The sequence below is a fragment of the Toxotes jaculatrix genome, chromosome 11 (assembly GCF_017976425.1).
Source record: "Toxotes jaculatrix isolate fToxJac2 chromosome 11, fToxJac2.pri, whole genome shotgun sequence".
Classification (NCBI taxonomy): Eukaryota; Metazoa; Chordata; class Actinopteri; family Toxotidae; genus Toxotes; species Toxotes jaculatrix.
This window is the reverse complement of record NC_054404.1, coordinates 1,524,850-1,540,815: the sequence shown is the minus strand read 5'-3', so window position 1 is coordinate 1,540,815 and position 15,966 is coordinate 1,524,850. Positions and strand designations below refer to the sequence as shown.

Below are 15,966 nucleotides of genomic sequence, written 5' to 3'. Positions count from 1 at the left end.
TGCATTTCCATCCAGCTCAGTGCAACCATTTCATGGTGGCTTCTGCTGCGCTGATGGACTCACACCTGAACAGCCTCCAGCTACGACATGAAACACAACCTGAATATATGTCATGGAAAAAATATAGGTGTGGAAGGTGGTATGTATAGCTTGTTGTCTGTCCTCCATCTCTGGACTGAATATGAGGCTGTACCAAGTCATGTGACGTTCTGAAAACTTCAAATGTTTTCAAGCCACATCAGAAGAAAACTTTTTTCTGAAATGCTTTTACTTTAACAAGGTGATCGTCAGTTTTCTCTCTGAATTTGGATTCAGGTTGCAGTTTGGGATTGATGTTGGGATTTTCCTGATTTGGACATAAAATTAAGACTCAATCCAAAACCTGAACTTGGCCTCTGAGAAAGACCTCAGTCTAAAACTGGACCTCAGAAGGACAGAAGAACATAAACACACTAACACTGTGTCGTATCTCACTTCCCTTTGGACTTCAGTTTTATCTTCACATTTTTATGAATAGCTGAAGTTCTGAGGAATGAAGTAACTTGAGAAAACGTTGTGAATAAAATGTATACTGGACTACACACACACACATTCATGTTCCTGTGTGGAGATGCGAACAGGATGTTAGCTCTGTTCAGACGGCACAAAGGGCCCAGCTGTGTGGGAAGTGATTGCTAAAATTGCATCATGGCAGCCTCTCCATCATTCACACAACACATGAGTGCTTCTGCTTTCTCTGGGCTCGGTGAAAGAGTTCCTGAGCTGGAAGAAAACAAGAAAAAAAAAAAAAACCTGTGTCCTGATTTGAATTCTCACCTTCGCTGCCATCCTTGCTCTCTCCCATCCTGTAGCTCTCTGTCATCCTGCTCTCCCCGATTTTTTTTCCTCCCCTCTCTCCGTCTTCCGTGTATTTTCTCCTCATTTACCCTCTGTGGATGTGGATGTCATTTTCTCTCTCTCGTACAGTGATTATGATGCTTCCTCCTAATGATGTCTGTGGATTAAAGTCTTTCTGACGCTCGTAAAGCGAGAGCGTCTGCATTCTGCAGCGTGGAGCATTTCAGGCAGCACTAATGTGACACTGGCAGAGAAATGCAGACTGCAGCCGTTTCAAAACCACACATTCAGACCTTTATCACAATTTACCCCCGACAGTCTCCATGGGCAGGTCTGTGGTTGATGCCTCTGTTACAGCTCCACTGTCCAACACTCTTCACTCCTGATGAGCTGTCGAATGTCAGACCAAACTTCATCGAGGAAGAAAACTCTGATGAAAAAAACAAACCATTTTTCATGACGAAAACAAGAAAAATGCTAAATAAAAAATAACATGGCTGAATGGACATGAGACATAGTTTCTGTTGCAATGCAGAGTCGTTTTCAGCGACTTGCAGAGTCACACACTGCAGCTCCTGATCAGTGAAGCTGTTTCCTCCACTGCAAAACAAAAAAAAATCTAATTACTAAAATGTGACTAAAACTCGTAGACAATATATCAAAAGACAAACTAAATCACAGTCAGCAGCCAGATGAACAGTGCTGCCAGTGCTGATGCTTCAGAGCAGTGATTCACACTGAACAGAGTTTTCCTTTAATACCTGTGTGCTGCACCTCTGTTCATTTTCTTTTCTCAGCCTATCAGAGTCGGCCGTTCTTCCCTCTACCTGGCCTCGCCTCAGCTCCTCGGGCCTCCTCCTCCTTGCTCAGATGAAGATCGGGGTCAGCGGTGAGGCCACAGTCCAGGACTCACAGCCTCCCTTCAGAAACCGGTAGGTGCCGTTCTCCTAAAACTCAGAATCAGATGAATTTAAGGTAAATGGGCTGCGTGTTGTACCTTTACGTAATAACGCTTCATTCTTTTCTGCTTGTGTCTGCACATAATCCTCACACGCGGAGGGATCAGGGCTTGTTCAAGGCTTTTTCTTTAAGTACATCTTCATTAGGTTGTGTTCACACAGAATTTTATATTGGGTGTTTGAAGAAGTGCTGATGTTGTCACGAGAAAAAGCCAACAGTGCAGAGTTTCCATCATCTCTTACTTCATTATTAAGTTTTAAATTGTTACAACCATTTTTCTTCCTCCGTGTTTGTTGTTCGGAGAAAGACAAACCTCAGCATCCTGACTGCTGTGAGTGACAGGCGAAGAAATTAGTGGTGACTGACAAACTGAGCTGAAGATACTGATGGTGCAAAGGAGTCATAAAGAAGTCTTCATTAAAAAAAAAAAAAAGAGAGAGAAAATGAAGCTCGGCTCATCTTGGACCCTCACTTGACCATCAAAGCTTGAACCTCTCACTTTGCTCCACTGCAGCGGGTAAAAAAAAATCCTGTGGGCGCTGCGCCTTTGAAAACACACACAAAAACACACTCACAGATAATCTGCCCCCGTACCACCTCACTGCTGCGATGAACAGTGTGAGTTAGTAACACTGTCAGTGTTACAGCGTCTGGACAAATGGCCTGAACATCTCTGACGTCAGCAGCAGCAGATAGGAGAAAAAAACAAGTTTGTGTGTCTGTGTTTGTGTGTTTAGGTACACACAAACACAGAAACACCCCCCCCCCCCCCCCCCCACACACACACACCCCGACCCCCACCCCCAGCATCTAGCTGACAGTTAACCAAATATATTTAAAGTAAATTCAAAGGTCAAAGCCAAAGAACATGTAATAACTCCAGCAGTGTTCCTGGAAGTTAAAGGGGACGACGGTTCAGACAGTAATAAAGATCATTTGCTCAGTGTGAAGCTGTGCTGAATCTTTGGCCTCATTGTCTGACAGCTGCAGCCCACACTAAAAGCAGATGTGCAGCGAGGGAGAGAGTCGTATGAGACCAAAGAGCCACAACTTTGACACAAAATACTAATAAAATACTAATGTCCTGAAAGAAACAAATGAAAGTCCCCGAGTAAAAGGAATAACTGTGGAAACTGGAACACACTAACGACCTTATTCTGAGACACTTAATTAATTTGATGTGCACTTGAGTTCAGGGGGAAATGGGAGCAGGATTGGTCAGAACAGAGAAGTAAAGACGATGAGTTTCAGTTGTTGGGTTTGGAGGCTGTTCACTCAGGTGGAGGTTCGCTCAGGTGGAGGTTCGGGTGGAGGTTCAGGTGGAGGTTCGGGTGGAGCTGGACTCACGGTGTCTGATCCAAAGATCGCAGCGGAGATCGGATGATGAAGGATTCGAACCGCTTGTGTAACAGACGGTCCGGTGTTCGCACCCACTTCACGCTGTTTGTCACTTTTCATGTGAACCACTGAGCGAACACTGCGACTGTCTCCAGGAGAGAGTCTGACGATTTCATTTAGAAAATCATCCATTTTCTGCACCGCTTGATCCGTCAGGGGAGCTGGAGCCTATCGCTGCTGACCACGGGCCAGAGGCGGGTACACCCTGGACGGGTCGCCGGTCCACCGCAGGGCTGACACACAAAGACAGACACGCACACACGGAGTTGATTTAGAGTCGCCAGTGAACCTGATCCAGGTGACAGGGCTCCTGCACCAGGTGAGTTCGCTCACCTGGCCCGCTCGCCCCCCCCCCCCCCCCCCCCTCACAGTGCCGGCTTCACGACGGTCTGTTCCCCTGGAGGGAAAAACATTGAACTGTTAGAGTCCAGCAGAGTGACCGCTCTGGTTGACAAATATTTATAAAGAACATGTCTCAGTTTGGAAGGAGTTTTTCTCCGTGTGCGCCCACACATCACAGCAACAGTCCACCTCCGACACAAAGCACCTGGGGGAGGGATCACCGTCAGCAGCTGCCTTCAAGCCGGCTTTTCCCACCTCTACACAGTAAGTGTTGAAGCCACAGTGCCTGAATGCAGAGTTCTGTTCTTCTGTGCAGGTGATGCAGGTGATTGGTTTATGGCCTAATGTTACATTAGGCGAGTGATCAGTGCTGACAACAGGCTCTGAGTGTGACGGGTCCCACAGAGGAAAGGTACAGCTGCAGGTCTGGAACCAGTATATCAACCAAAAATCAGACTGTAGCAGCAAAATGATCATTAAATACATTTAGGATATGAAAGTAAGACATAACTTTATAATGCTTTTTTTCTTCCACACTCACAAAAAACAGACATTTGGTTTTAAAATGTAAAACAGGAAAAAAAAGCAAATGTTTTGTATTTTTTTGTTTTAATTGGTAAATAACTGATATGACCTATAGAACGAAGGTTGAAAAAGGAAAATAAACATGATAATATGACAGGAAAGTGCAAAACTTGAGAACATAAACATTAGAGATTAAACCTTTTTAACTACAGGCAGCCTTAACAATTTGAATGTAGTGTACAAAATAAAGATACTCAGCTTTCCTTCATCTTAAACAGCACAGTGATCTAAAGACAGCTACAAGTCCTAAAGCTGCAGCTCAGCCCCTGGAGGACTGCATGGTGGTGTCTCAGTGGCGGGGACACAGTGAAACCACTGAGGAGTTTTCCCTGCGTGTTGCTCGTCTTCGTGTTGCTCGTCTTCGTGTTGCTCGTCTTCGTGTTGCTCGCCTTCGTGTGCTGTCACATTTTGTTCCTTTTCATAACTTTGTTCTTGGAAATAGATAAAGTGCAGCAGGAGTTTATCGAGTGTGTGGTCAAAGGCTGATGTTCTACAGCTGAATACAAAATCAGAACTGTTATGAAAACATGAGACCTGTTCAGTTAGTATCTGTGTTTAAATCACTGTTAGGAAATGATCCAGTGAGTAAGGTAGTGGTTTACTAAAGGTGAAAAAAAAAATTAACTTGTCTGGTGCCTTTAACTAACAGGATAAATCAGATAGATGAGGAAAACGACACTGAATTTTAACGGCTGTCGTTTACACATTAAGTAAAAACAAAGCAGTGATTCACAAAATACAGAGCAAACTCCAACACAGCCACAAAACTCCAGTAACAGATTGCACATTAAAGCAAAAAAAAAAAAAAAAGTCAGTGTCTTTTGTCTATAAAATCTAGAGAAAAGATATTTTCAGTTTCGAGTGCTTACTGTTTAACATTAATGTGCAGTGACTCTGGAGTCATTGGATGGTAAATGTGGACGTAACAGTATCAGCCAAATATTGATTATTGATCGGTATTGCTTAAAGCCTGTTTGCTTCCTGAGAGGTGGATGACAGGCAGAGAGGTGGATGACAGGATTGATTCCTCTCTTATTAAATGAAATTAGCATCAACACTGGAAGCAGAGTGAAGCTGCACGGAGTCGGTGGATTGATGAGCTGCTGCTCGTAAAGAATTAGTTCCAGCACGTGCCTGCTCTTAAAACCACCAACTGCTGTTATATTCTGTTTGTGAACAGATTACACAACAAATACACAACTTGTAGCCAGGCTAGCTGTTTCCCCCTGCTTCCAGTCTTTATGCTAAGCTAACTGCCTCCTGGCTGTAGCTCCACCCGCAGAAAGCAGAAAAGCAAATAAGTGTAATTTCCAAAACCGTGAACTCTTCCTTTAACTGACACCTTTCCACATAAGCAGCTGCAGAAAAGTGACTTGTCTAAAAATCTATTTGAACAGTTAAATACTGAGACTTTCCAGCCACTGTGACATGGAAACGTGTGCTGGGCTGGTAAGCAGCTAAATGCTACGACCGTTTGCATGAAGGTTAATCACTTCGCCATCCTGGAGCGAAGGCGCCTCTTAATGATCTGATGGTCGCTCTCTTTCTCCTCTGGCTCTCTGCTGATGATCTAAGACCAGAACAGAAAGAACAAAATGTTAAAGATGAGTGTGTGTTACTGCAGGGTTGTAATTACACAGGCACAGACACACTTTTAACAACCAATCAGGCGACCCGGCACTTCACTGAGTGGATAGGCCAATGCTGTGAGCTGATCCATGTGCTTATTAAGTCACTCATTCATGCTATTAAAATGGAATAATTACATGAATAAATGCACCAAAAAATCCCCCTGACCCCTGATATTATCTTCTCAGACCATGTTAAAAGCAACTTGCTTCTGCTGAGGTTAAAGTCAGAGCTCCACCAACCAGCGGGTGAGAACCACTGAAGTTTATCCCCCTCACAGAGGCAAATGGGTGGTGTGTCAGGAAGTTTAGTCTTTTCCAGCTGTGGAAAACATCTGGGCAGGTGAATATCACTGCTGCGGTTCCATGTAGGTTGTTGACAGAAATGAAATTCAGATTAAACTTTCACTTTAATGGTCTCAGTGAGAACTGTCCAGAGTGACGTCCTGCTGCTGCTGATCTGGTCTCATTAAGCTGAGCCGAGTCTTCGTTGTCATCTGTGATATCTGCTGTGATGTTCGTTTATTTACTGCTCTTACTGCAGGAAGTTTATCGTACATCACCAGTCTCCAGAAGTAAACTAGAGGAACTTACTGTATGAAGAACAGTCACCTGTCTGCTAATATCTGGAATAAGGAGCTGGATATGAGGGACAGTTCAATGAGAAACCGTTTACTGAACGTGCTTAGATGACTCTTGGTTTGTGTTTAGGGCTTAAAATCCTTCAGATTTATTAAAATAAGATAAAGATATACTGTAATACTCAGGTTTTGTACCAGTACCAAATCAAACTTTTATCGATACCCTTCAACCTCATTTACCAAATTAAGTGAAACTTCTCAAACAGCCACATATAAACTCTGCATAAACAAACTGGTACAATTTTCACTTGATCAAAAAAATGAATCAGACCAAACTTTTCCTCAGCACACGTGTTGCGATACCCTGCTGTAGGGTCAGTGTGTGTGGTGGTATAGAGATCTTATGTATAATGACAAGTGTGTGTCAGGACTCACCGGGTGTGCGGGCATGTCCATGGGGGAGGAAATTTCAGGCCTGTAGAGTTTCCTTTTGTTCTTCTTGGCTCTCAGACTGAGGGATGAAGAGGAGGAAGAGGAGGCCGCGGAGTCGGCATCACCCCGGCCGCTCACCAGACTCATCATCTTCTTGGCTGCAGAGACAGAGACAAATATGGACAAGAGGAACGTGCTGAACAGAAACTGACTGCTCAGCTTTACATGGGTGAACCACTTGATTTTGTTAAATGTGAATAATTTATTCATTTTACAATGAATAAATTATTTTAACAGTAAATCTGAAGTAATAATATAATTACTGTAAACAAGTGAGCTCATCACTGAGTGATGGCAGAAAATACTAAACTCTTTTCAGGGGAATTTCTTCAACTAAAAACATAAAATAAGAAAAATATAAATAATAAAAACAAAACACAACAAGGAAAGGAGGAGGCTGGAGAATATGGAGAGAAGAGAGGGGAATTCAGGATGGGAGGAAGAGAAAGGGAGTGATTGACAAAAGAGATGGAGAGGATGGAGCAGTGGAGGGACAGAAGGAAAGAGCGATGAGAACAGGAAGGGATTAAGAAAGGAAGAGTGTGAGGTGTTGGAGGAAGTAAAATAACGAAGATTAAAGACTGAAGGTGAGAGATGAAGGATTGAAGGACAGGAGGACGGAACAATGAGCAGCAGAGAGAGAGGAAGATGGAGGGAGGATCAGATGGCGGCAGACGACAGCACCCTTTGCTTTGGAAGCCTGGGGCAACAATTAATTGACCGGGTGAAACTGCTGGTCCCTCAGGATAAAACACAGAGATGCTCCAGTTGATTCCAATATGTTCCCTGTCTTAACTTTCTCCTCTAAGCCATCATTAGTGTCCCAAACTCGCTGCCCTTGCCTGCTTACTTTGTCAAACCTGCGTTATTCTTCGCCAAATGACTCCGGCAGGAACACAGAGGTTTGTCCTTGTGTGTCCTACGTTGTGTTTCTGCACACAGGTTTTCAAATGGGAAATTTAGAAAGTCTAACAACCCATCTGGGCCATGTGATTAACCCAGTGACTGCGGGTGAATGAAATTAATGTATATAATAAAAGTAGTTTAAGCAAACTGTGACGTGTGGGTACACCTGTGATGAAAAGTCCTGCACTCATAACCTTGTTTTATTTTATTATTATTTTTTTTTTTAATCATTATTTGAATATTGAAGATCATTTTAAATATGACCAAAACTGAATTCAGAAATGTTGCATCAGTAAAGCCGTATCTGTAGAGGCCAGATACTGAGGCAGACTTTCATCATTAACACGCCTGATTACACCAGTGCTCACGTTTGTTGTTTTTTTCTGAGATGCCTCTAGATACCCTTGATCTGGATCAAGCGGTACAGAAAATGGATGGATGGATGGATGGATGGATGGATGGATGGGTGGATGGATGGATGGATGGATGGGTGGATGGGTGGATGGATGGATGCCTCTAGATAAATCGCAGATCATTTAAAATGCACCAGCTCACTGAGATCAGAAGCAAACCTCACACTTGTTTTAATATCAATTTATTAGTCATCCTTTGGTTTTAAAATATACTTTAGGTTGTGCTATTGGCCCAAAAGCTGCTAGTGGCTCAAACGGCCTTTAAAGGACAGTTTTACTGTAAAAAACTTGCCTGAAAAGACCAAAACCAACAGTGTGTTATTCCGTCTCTCAGCACTCTGTGACTTCCTAACCCCGCCGTGGCTGTTTCATCGTCTCTCAGGACCAGTTCTTAGTTCTCTGTGCTGTCTGAAAACCAAACGTGTTTATAGTTTGTTTGAATGGATTCAATTGAGGAAGCAGTGAAATGCTGGCGATGACTGAGAGAGTGGAGATGGGATATCGGGATGGGATGTGTGTTAGTGGGATTTGTTGACCAGAAGAAAAAGGAAAACTTTTTTTTTTTTTTTTTTTAAATCTCCTAAAATCCAGAGACTGACCCTTCAGTTACTCCACAGACAACTGCCAACACCTCTGGGTTCGTACCTTCACCACGTTAAAAACACCTAGGAGGCTGCGTCAGGCAAAACAACTCCGAGTGCCTGGGGCTGTCCAACCCAGGTGTGACACTGACAGGTGGTGTGACGCTGACAGGTGGTGTGACGCTGACAGGTGGTGTGACTGCGTATAACTCAGGAAAAGCTCAAGATATTTTCAGAGCAATTTACCCAGAAAATGATCAGTCATGAGAAAATCACACGCCGAGCCTGTGTATACCAGAGGAAGTTTTCTGATTGTACTGAGGTTGTCTTTGTATGTTTTTTATTTAGTGAAGCTTTTCATCATTGCTGCTTTACATATAAACATTATTGTGTCTCCATAGTTTGCAGGATGTGTTTTACTGGTTACATCTGCTGTTTTAATCCATTCAGGTTTTTTTTTTTTTGATGTATTCTGTATAAGATATTTCAAAGATGTGTGCACTTAAATCAGTTTTGTGCAGCTCAGTTGGGAGTTTTAGTTCATTATTATTACACGGCTGTCATTTTTCAGCTTCGTCATATTTAAACTCATCTTTATGTTTGGAATAAAGTGTCTACAGCCTCAACTCTTCAACACTCCTCGCTCTCATAGTTCATTTCCACAGGGAACCAGATAAAAGTTAAAACATCTCCCACGGCAAAGACTCACACACTGACACACTAACCTTTAGTGCCGAGCAGCGTGGGGGAGCTCTGCAGGAAGTCTCCGATCTTCTGTAGCGTTCCTTCCTTTCTGCTGCGGATGCTGCTGCGGGAGTCGTGGCGACCCGCTGTGGAGGAGATCTGATCACAGAGAACAGTGGACCGTGGTTAGCCTGTCAGCGTGAACAGTGTGTATTTAGCTGGGGAGGAAAAAAAGGCCGCTTACAGTACGAGCATGAACGTTCTGCTGAGTTTCACTCTGTTGTTAACATTGATTGTATTTTTGTTCTAATGCGTAAATGCATCAAAGGGGATTTTCAGAAATGAAATTTTCAGAAATGAAATTTTTATTCATACGACAGCGTTTACAGAAAAGTTGACCTGAGCGACGCTACATCTGAGAAGCTAAGCCACAAACTGAAACAGTGTGAATTGATTGAGAGATAAAACCTTTGAAAACGTGCAAAATAAACGTGACCATAAACGCGACCTCCTCCTGTGAGAAAATACCGACCTTAGCTTTGGACTTACTGTAGGATGAATTCGTATTCGCCATAAGCAGGTTTTTCTGAATTTAACTGTTAACTATGAATATTTTATGTTAGTGCATGAGTACTGTAGGATGTATCACAGCACATGTTCATGGTTATGCATGTGTCTTCATGTCTGCATGTGTGTGTGTGTGTGTGTGTGTGTGTGTGTGTGTGTGTCTGCCTGGTTGTCACCTCCTCTTGGTGTGGGGTCAGCTTTGGCGTCAGTTTGGTCCTTGTGTTCCTTCTGTTCTCTGCCTCCACCTCTTCCTATGAACATGAACACACACACACACACACACACAAAGTGTTAAAGCACTGTACACTGAGTCATCTGTACCAGAGGATTAGTAAGAGGCAGACGAGCAGGAAGGCTAGAAAGAGGCAAAAAGCTAAAAACAACCACAAAACGTTTGAAATGATGACAGTTTGGACGAGATGGAGCCCGGTCATTAACACGAGGTAGACATCAGGAGAAAAACATTCAGACACACACACTCTGCGCCGGCCTCAGTGGGCGGTCAGTTCCACTTTCACCGTTTTACCAGCCGGAATAATTTTCAGGGAGAGAAAACAAGCTCCAATTTAGGGTTATTTACCTGCCAGAGGGGCTCAAAGATGTGACAAGCTCAACTGCTACCAGATAAAATATATTGCCTGGGTGTCTCAGAAACACCCAATTAATCTTCAGTTTTCACTTCTGAACAAGATTCTGATGTCAGCGACGATAACTGTCATCAGCCATGTGTGGAAAACCTTTCATTAAAGCTAAACAAAGCAAACAAAGGAAGTAAATATGAGTTACTACGATGTTTTCTTCAGTATCTGGTGAGTAAAACGTTGCGAGAAGGCCTTTGGCTTTCAGGAGGAGAGAGAAGGAAAATTCTTTTTTAACAGTTCTTTTGATACCACGGGCAGACCAAGGATAGACGGCGCGTCTGCAAGTATTTTTTCATCAAGTGAAGCATGTAACGTTTTTCTCCCTGGTCTGTGGGCTGAGAAGTGATGAGATGGATGACATGACGGAGATGGCATAGGAGTTTTTCAAGTTTCCAGAAGTCTGAGGTTCACAGGTTCACAGAAATTCATTTTCTGATTTGCTCTTTGATTTGCCGTCATTCCACCTATGAAAGAGATGATCAAAGAAACGTAAACTTCTGTTTCTAGACATTGTAAAGTGCCAAGAATGATTTGCCAAGTAGCTGAAAGTCTCAGTCTGTGTTCCAATATGACACTTTATTTTAGTTCCCTTAGAAATTATTCAACCTCCAAATTTCCCAGATGTTGTCGATGGGCAGCCTCAAATCAAACCAACTTAGTTTAGTTTTCTTCTTTGTGTTATATCAAATATCCCTGACTACCAATGCAAAGATCTACTCAGAAACAGGTTTGCATTCCAACTCATTTTGCTGCTATCATCGCACACAGGGAGAAACTGCAGCAAAACATTAATATGCAGTAACATTTAAAAACCAGACGAACATAAAGAAAACAGCAGAGTCAGAGACGTGATGTGTTTCAGTGCTACCAGTCCCCTGGACATATTTTTGGTACTCTTGCCAATGAAGCGATTCTGACTCATAAGCAGCTGTTGGGGACGAGGCTGACCCGAGGGGGAGGCTCACGGATCGGGCAGAGCAGTGGGCGCGGTGGACGCTGTAAACATGCTCCACTTTGAAAAGGCAGAAAAAAAAAGGTCAAAATGTGAAGTCGTCAGTGACTCAGTGGACGTCTTTAAAAGTAATCTGAAGGACGGAAGAAAGAACAGTGAGAGAGGAGCACGGAAGTAGAGATTGGCAAAGATAAAAGAAAGAGGTGAAGAAAGTACACAGAGGAGCTGGAGTGTGTGTGTGTGTGTGTGTGTGTGTGTGTGTGTGAGGAAGAAAGAAGTGGAAAGATACAGCTGAGCAGAGATAAGTGACAGCGATAAACCATAATTGGTGTGTGGAGAAAGTAAAAAAGATGAAACGTGTGTGTGAGAGAGAGAGATGAGATGAGAAGAGATGAGATGAGATGAGATGAGATGAGATGATAGAGGGAGCGCGAGGAGAAAGTAAACGAGACATGAGATAATGTATATCAAGGCTGGGGACAAAGAAAGATGCAGAGAAGATGGTAAGAGGCAGAGATGTGCTGCAGTAGATGGGTTTAGCTGGATTCCTCTGTGTTTAACAGGAACAAGAACTTTGGCTTCGTTTGCACAAAACGTGTTTATATTCCTCAACCTAGGTGTCAAAAAGGGAATCGCTGAGATATTCACACCAGCTCAAACAACACTAGATTTCTGCAGTGGGGGCACTTTCTGAACTTTTCAGCTGGGACCTCCAATAAACAAGTACTTCTGCAATAAGCTGATCAAGGCCATGAAGCAGAGCTAAAATAAATACCAAAAACGTTAAACTATACCCCGTATAGCTGCGGCCACTTCATGGCTGCACAAGGTAAAAACTTAAGTCAATCATTATTTTCAGATTTCATCTATAAACACACTCCTTGAATACTGGCATACAGGCTGTGAGATCAGAGGGGAAAAAGGCCCATACTGCAGGTTGTACTGTTGGACAACAACAGTTTTATAGTACAGTATATCAGTGTGGAGGACACATCGACTCAGCAGTGCACAGTGCTTCTGTGGACAGGGCCACAAAACTCAAACACCAAAATAATAAAAGCTAAAAATTCAGATAAAGATTTTCTGGGACAGCGGCGACGTCTCCTCTAAAGAAAAGCCACACCATCGTCAATAAATCATTAAGAACTCATCTGCTGAACAGACAGACAGACGTGGTTGGCTGGGAGAGACGGAGAGAGGACGATGGAGAGCTGGAGGAATGAATGACAGAAGTTAAAGAACAGAAAGACAAGTGGAGAGAGAGAAAAACGAGAGAGAAGAATGGAGAAAGACAGAAGAGAAAACAACTGTGTGCAAAGACTAAAAGGTGAATCCGTCTGTTTGCTTGTGTGACTTCACATTGTGCCAGTTTACATGTTCCAGCCTGCCAACACTCCATTATCTCTGAGGAAAATTGAATGGTGCAGGAGTCTGGATGGCTGATGAAATCAGCTGCCATATCACTGCTGGGTCACTGCCTACAGATGTCAAACCCATCAGATAAGAACCCACTTTACCATGCAACTCCCTGCCTGGGTGCCACATGGTTGAAATACAAGCACTCTATTTAAGAGGTAGCTATTAAATTTAAGTTATTCCATTGATTTTGACAGTATAATTACTCTGAAAAACAAGACAATTTGCAAGAAGATTGGAAGCATCTACTTTGCATTTCACAATGTTTTAGAAGCAAGAAGCAGGAAGAGAAACGCATCTTCTCATAAAACAAGTCGTGGCATCTGAAAAATAATCCTCATTAGGGTTTAATCAATTTTAATTAATAATAACAATTAAGAAAAACATAAATACAACACCAAGTTTTATGTAATGATGATAGTGGCCAGTCTGAGCCTTCATAGCAAACCCTCTGATGACCAGCATCCAGAAAGTTGTGGGGTCTGACTTCAGCGTGGACTCTGCAGCCCCGTCACTTTCCCATTTTATCAAGAAGTAAACACTAAGGACAATTTTTGTAAGTGGAGCTGCACAAGAAGAAGTAATTCCAGTCGTGACTGCACACTCAGCAGGGAGCAGTGTGGGCCTGTGGTCATACAAGTGACCCTGTAATAATCATTTTACACTTCGACCCAAAGTTTCCCGCTCAAGTGTCCTTGAACAAGGATCTGAATTCCAACACTTTCCAGGAGGACTGCCCTGTGGCTTAGCCTCAACTCCAACCTCCCTGTAGGAGGGAGGAGCAGGTTACGGCTACATTTTACTCCCCCAAAGACATCAAGAGTCAGAACAAAGCTCCACGCTCTGGTCATCAGGATTCAAACAGATACAGGAAATCTGATTATATAAGAAATCAAGGGAAGACTTAAGATACCAACTCTGCTCTGAGCGGCAACATCTTCACACACAAAATCTAATTATAATGTGATCAAAGCAGAAATACAAGCAAGCAGAGCACATGTAAAATCTAAACTATTATTTAATGTTAATACTATTTGTCTAGTAGGTGCAATGAGCATGATCAGAGTAGTATATGTAAAGTGGTGTTTAATAATCTGGTTCAACCATATATTATATAATATATGGTATATATCACATCATATTTAACAACACAGGCTGAAATCTCATTCTCTGGTTTAATGTGTAAACCACATTAAAATATCTCACACTCACAGATCCCACCCATGTTACAGCACTATACTGTTCCACAAGGTTATAACACATTAGCATCATGGAAGAAATTTGTTTTTGAGGTCGAATATACCTGTGACACTGCAACATAATGTGAAAGAAGCAGCTTCAGGCATTAGTCACACTTTGCTCTGCGGCATGGAAACGAGTAAATTAATGGGTTGTTCAAACAAGCAACCCGAGAAAACATCCTCTTTGGTGTGATGCCTCACTCTGATTATTGGCTATGATCAGATTATGTGCATGTAAATGCAGTCTCTCTCTCTCTCTCTCTCTCTCTCTCTCTCTCTCTCTCCCTACTGTAAAGCTCAGGAGAAAGAGAAAAACAGTTCCACCATCTGTTTTCAAATCTTTGCTGATGCAGGGCAGGTTGGATTAACATCCTCACTGTTACTCATTCACTCCTGCATCTACTGCTGGCCAAGAGCCAGCGAAGAGACTGGGGTGAAAAACGCCGATAAAGGACAACAACGACAGAAAAAGGTCTTCCCATTACTTTCTTATTAGGCCATCAGTCTCAGAAGCACTCTCTGTTCATGTTTACACTTCTGCTGCCGCCATACAGGAAGCTGTTGGATAAAATTCTTTATTAAAAGCCGTTCGGTAGCACTGCAGTTTCTGGCCCAGAAGTGAAACATATATGAATGTGATAAATGATGATGAAGAATGTGATGACTGTGATGAGGAATGTTTGTCTGTCTGTTTATGAGTTTGGAGGGATGAAAACATGATGCTGTTTAGTAAAAGGAAAAAAAAAAAAGGTACCTCGTGTGTTGCTCGTCGTTTACTCCTCCTGAAAATGTGAGACTTCAGAAAAGAAACAACTTGGTTAAAAACGAGCCTCTAATGTCGGAGCATCCTACAGCTGAACAATAATCTAACTATAGCTGCTAATGTGCAAAACCACTGACTAAAAATGGAACGGGAAAAGTGAAACATCAACATTTCTCAGCACCTTTTGGCTAACACAGGTAACATATGTTCACCAGCAGTCTAATGCAAGCTGAGCACTGATTAAGGGAGGTGATAAACTGTTGTATGATAGATATGTGCTTTCTCCTCCATTGCACTAAATAAAAGGACCTTTGAACAAAAATGGAGGAAAAGCTGATTTTCACTGTCATCAGCTGACCAGGTCTCTGTGATGGAACTTTAAAGAGCTGCCAAGGCTTGAATAGGAAAACATAATGCATGAAAACACATCACTCTGAAAATGAACTACACCGCACGCAAGAAGATAACTGATCATCTGAGTATGTTCAATTACATGGTGAATACTAAACATGGCAGAGAGCTACCGGCGCACGAGAGGCAAGAGACGACCCACCCAGTGGTATCTGTGTGTGGTGGTGTTATTTGTGTTTACACCATGTTTCTGTGCAGTTTAAACAAGCGCGATGTGTTAATTAGTGAGCTTAATCTTTATGCTATGCTAACTTCTTGCTAGCTTGAGCCTAATATTTACCAGATGAATATGACAATGGTATCAATCATGTGATTTAAAAACTGACAAGAAAACAAAAAAGCACATTTCCCCAAATACAAAAAACATATACACACACACACATAAGTAAGAACTCATGTATCTTTCAGTTCCATTCTGTTTGTCGTGACCTATTCAGACACTAATGAGACGGAAGCAACTGACATGGTTTAATGTTTCATGTCATTTTAAAAGGAAGCATTAAAAGTTTAAATAGTTCAGGCTCCTGATGGGATTTGATAGAAAGTGCCACTGGTGCCACCATGGGGT

At 42.5% G+C, this 15,966-nt stretch overlaps 1 protein-coding gene across 1 annotated transcript in view; it reads right to left on the bottom strand.

Annotated features, from left to right (window-relative positions):
• Positions 1 to 4,158: 4,158 nt before the first annotated feature.
• The window catches only part of kif20ba (kinesin family member 20Ba), a 39,140-nt gene continuing 27,332 nt past the window's right edge, over positions 4,159 to 15,966 (bottom strand). The window contains exons 31-35 of the mRNA XM_041050604.1: positions 14,979 to 15,020; positions 10,151 to 10,225; positions 9,449 to 9,566; positions 6,767 to 6,921; positions 4,159 to 5,692 (exon numbers count right to left, since the gene is read on the bottom strand). Of these exons, the coding sequence (XP_040906538.1) occupies positions 5,612 to 5,692; positions 6,767 to 6,921; positions 9,449 to 9,566; positions 10,151 to 10,225; positions 14,979 to 15,020 (471 nt within the window). The 3' untranslated portion in view covers positions 4,159 to 5,611. The remainder of the gene's footprint in view (positions 5,693 to 6,766; positions 6,922 to 9,448; positions 9,567 to 10,150; positions 10,226 to 14,978; positions 15,021 to 15,966) is intronic.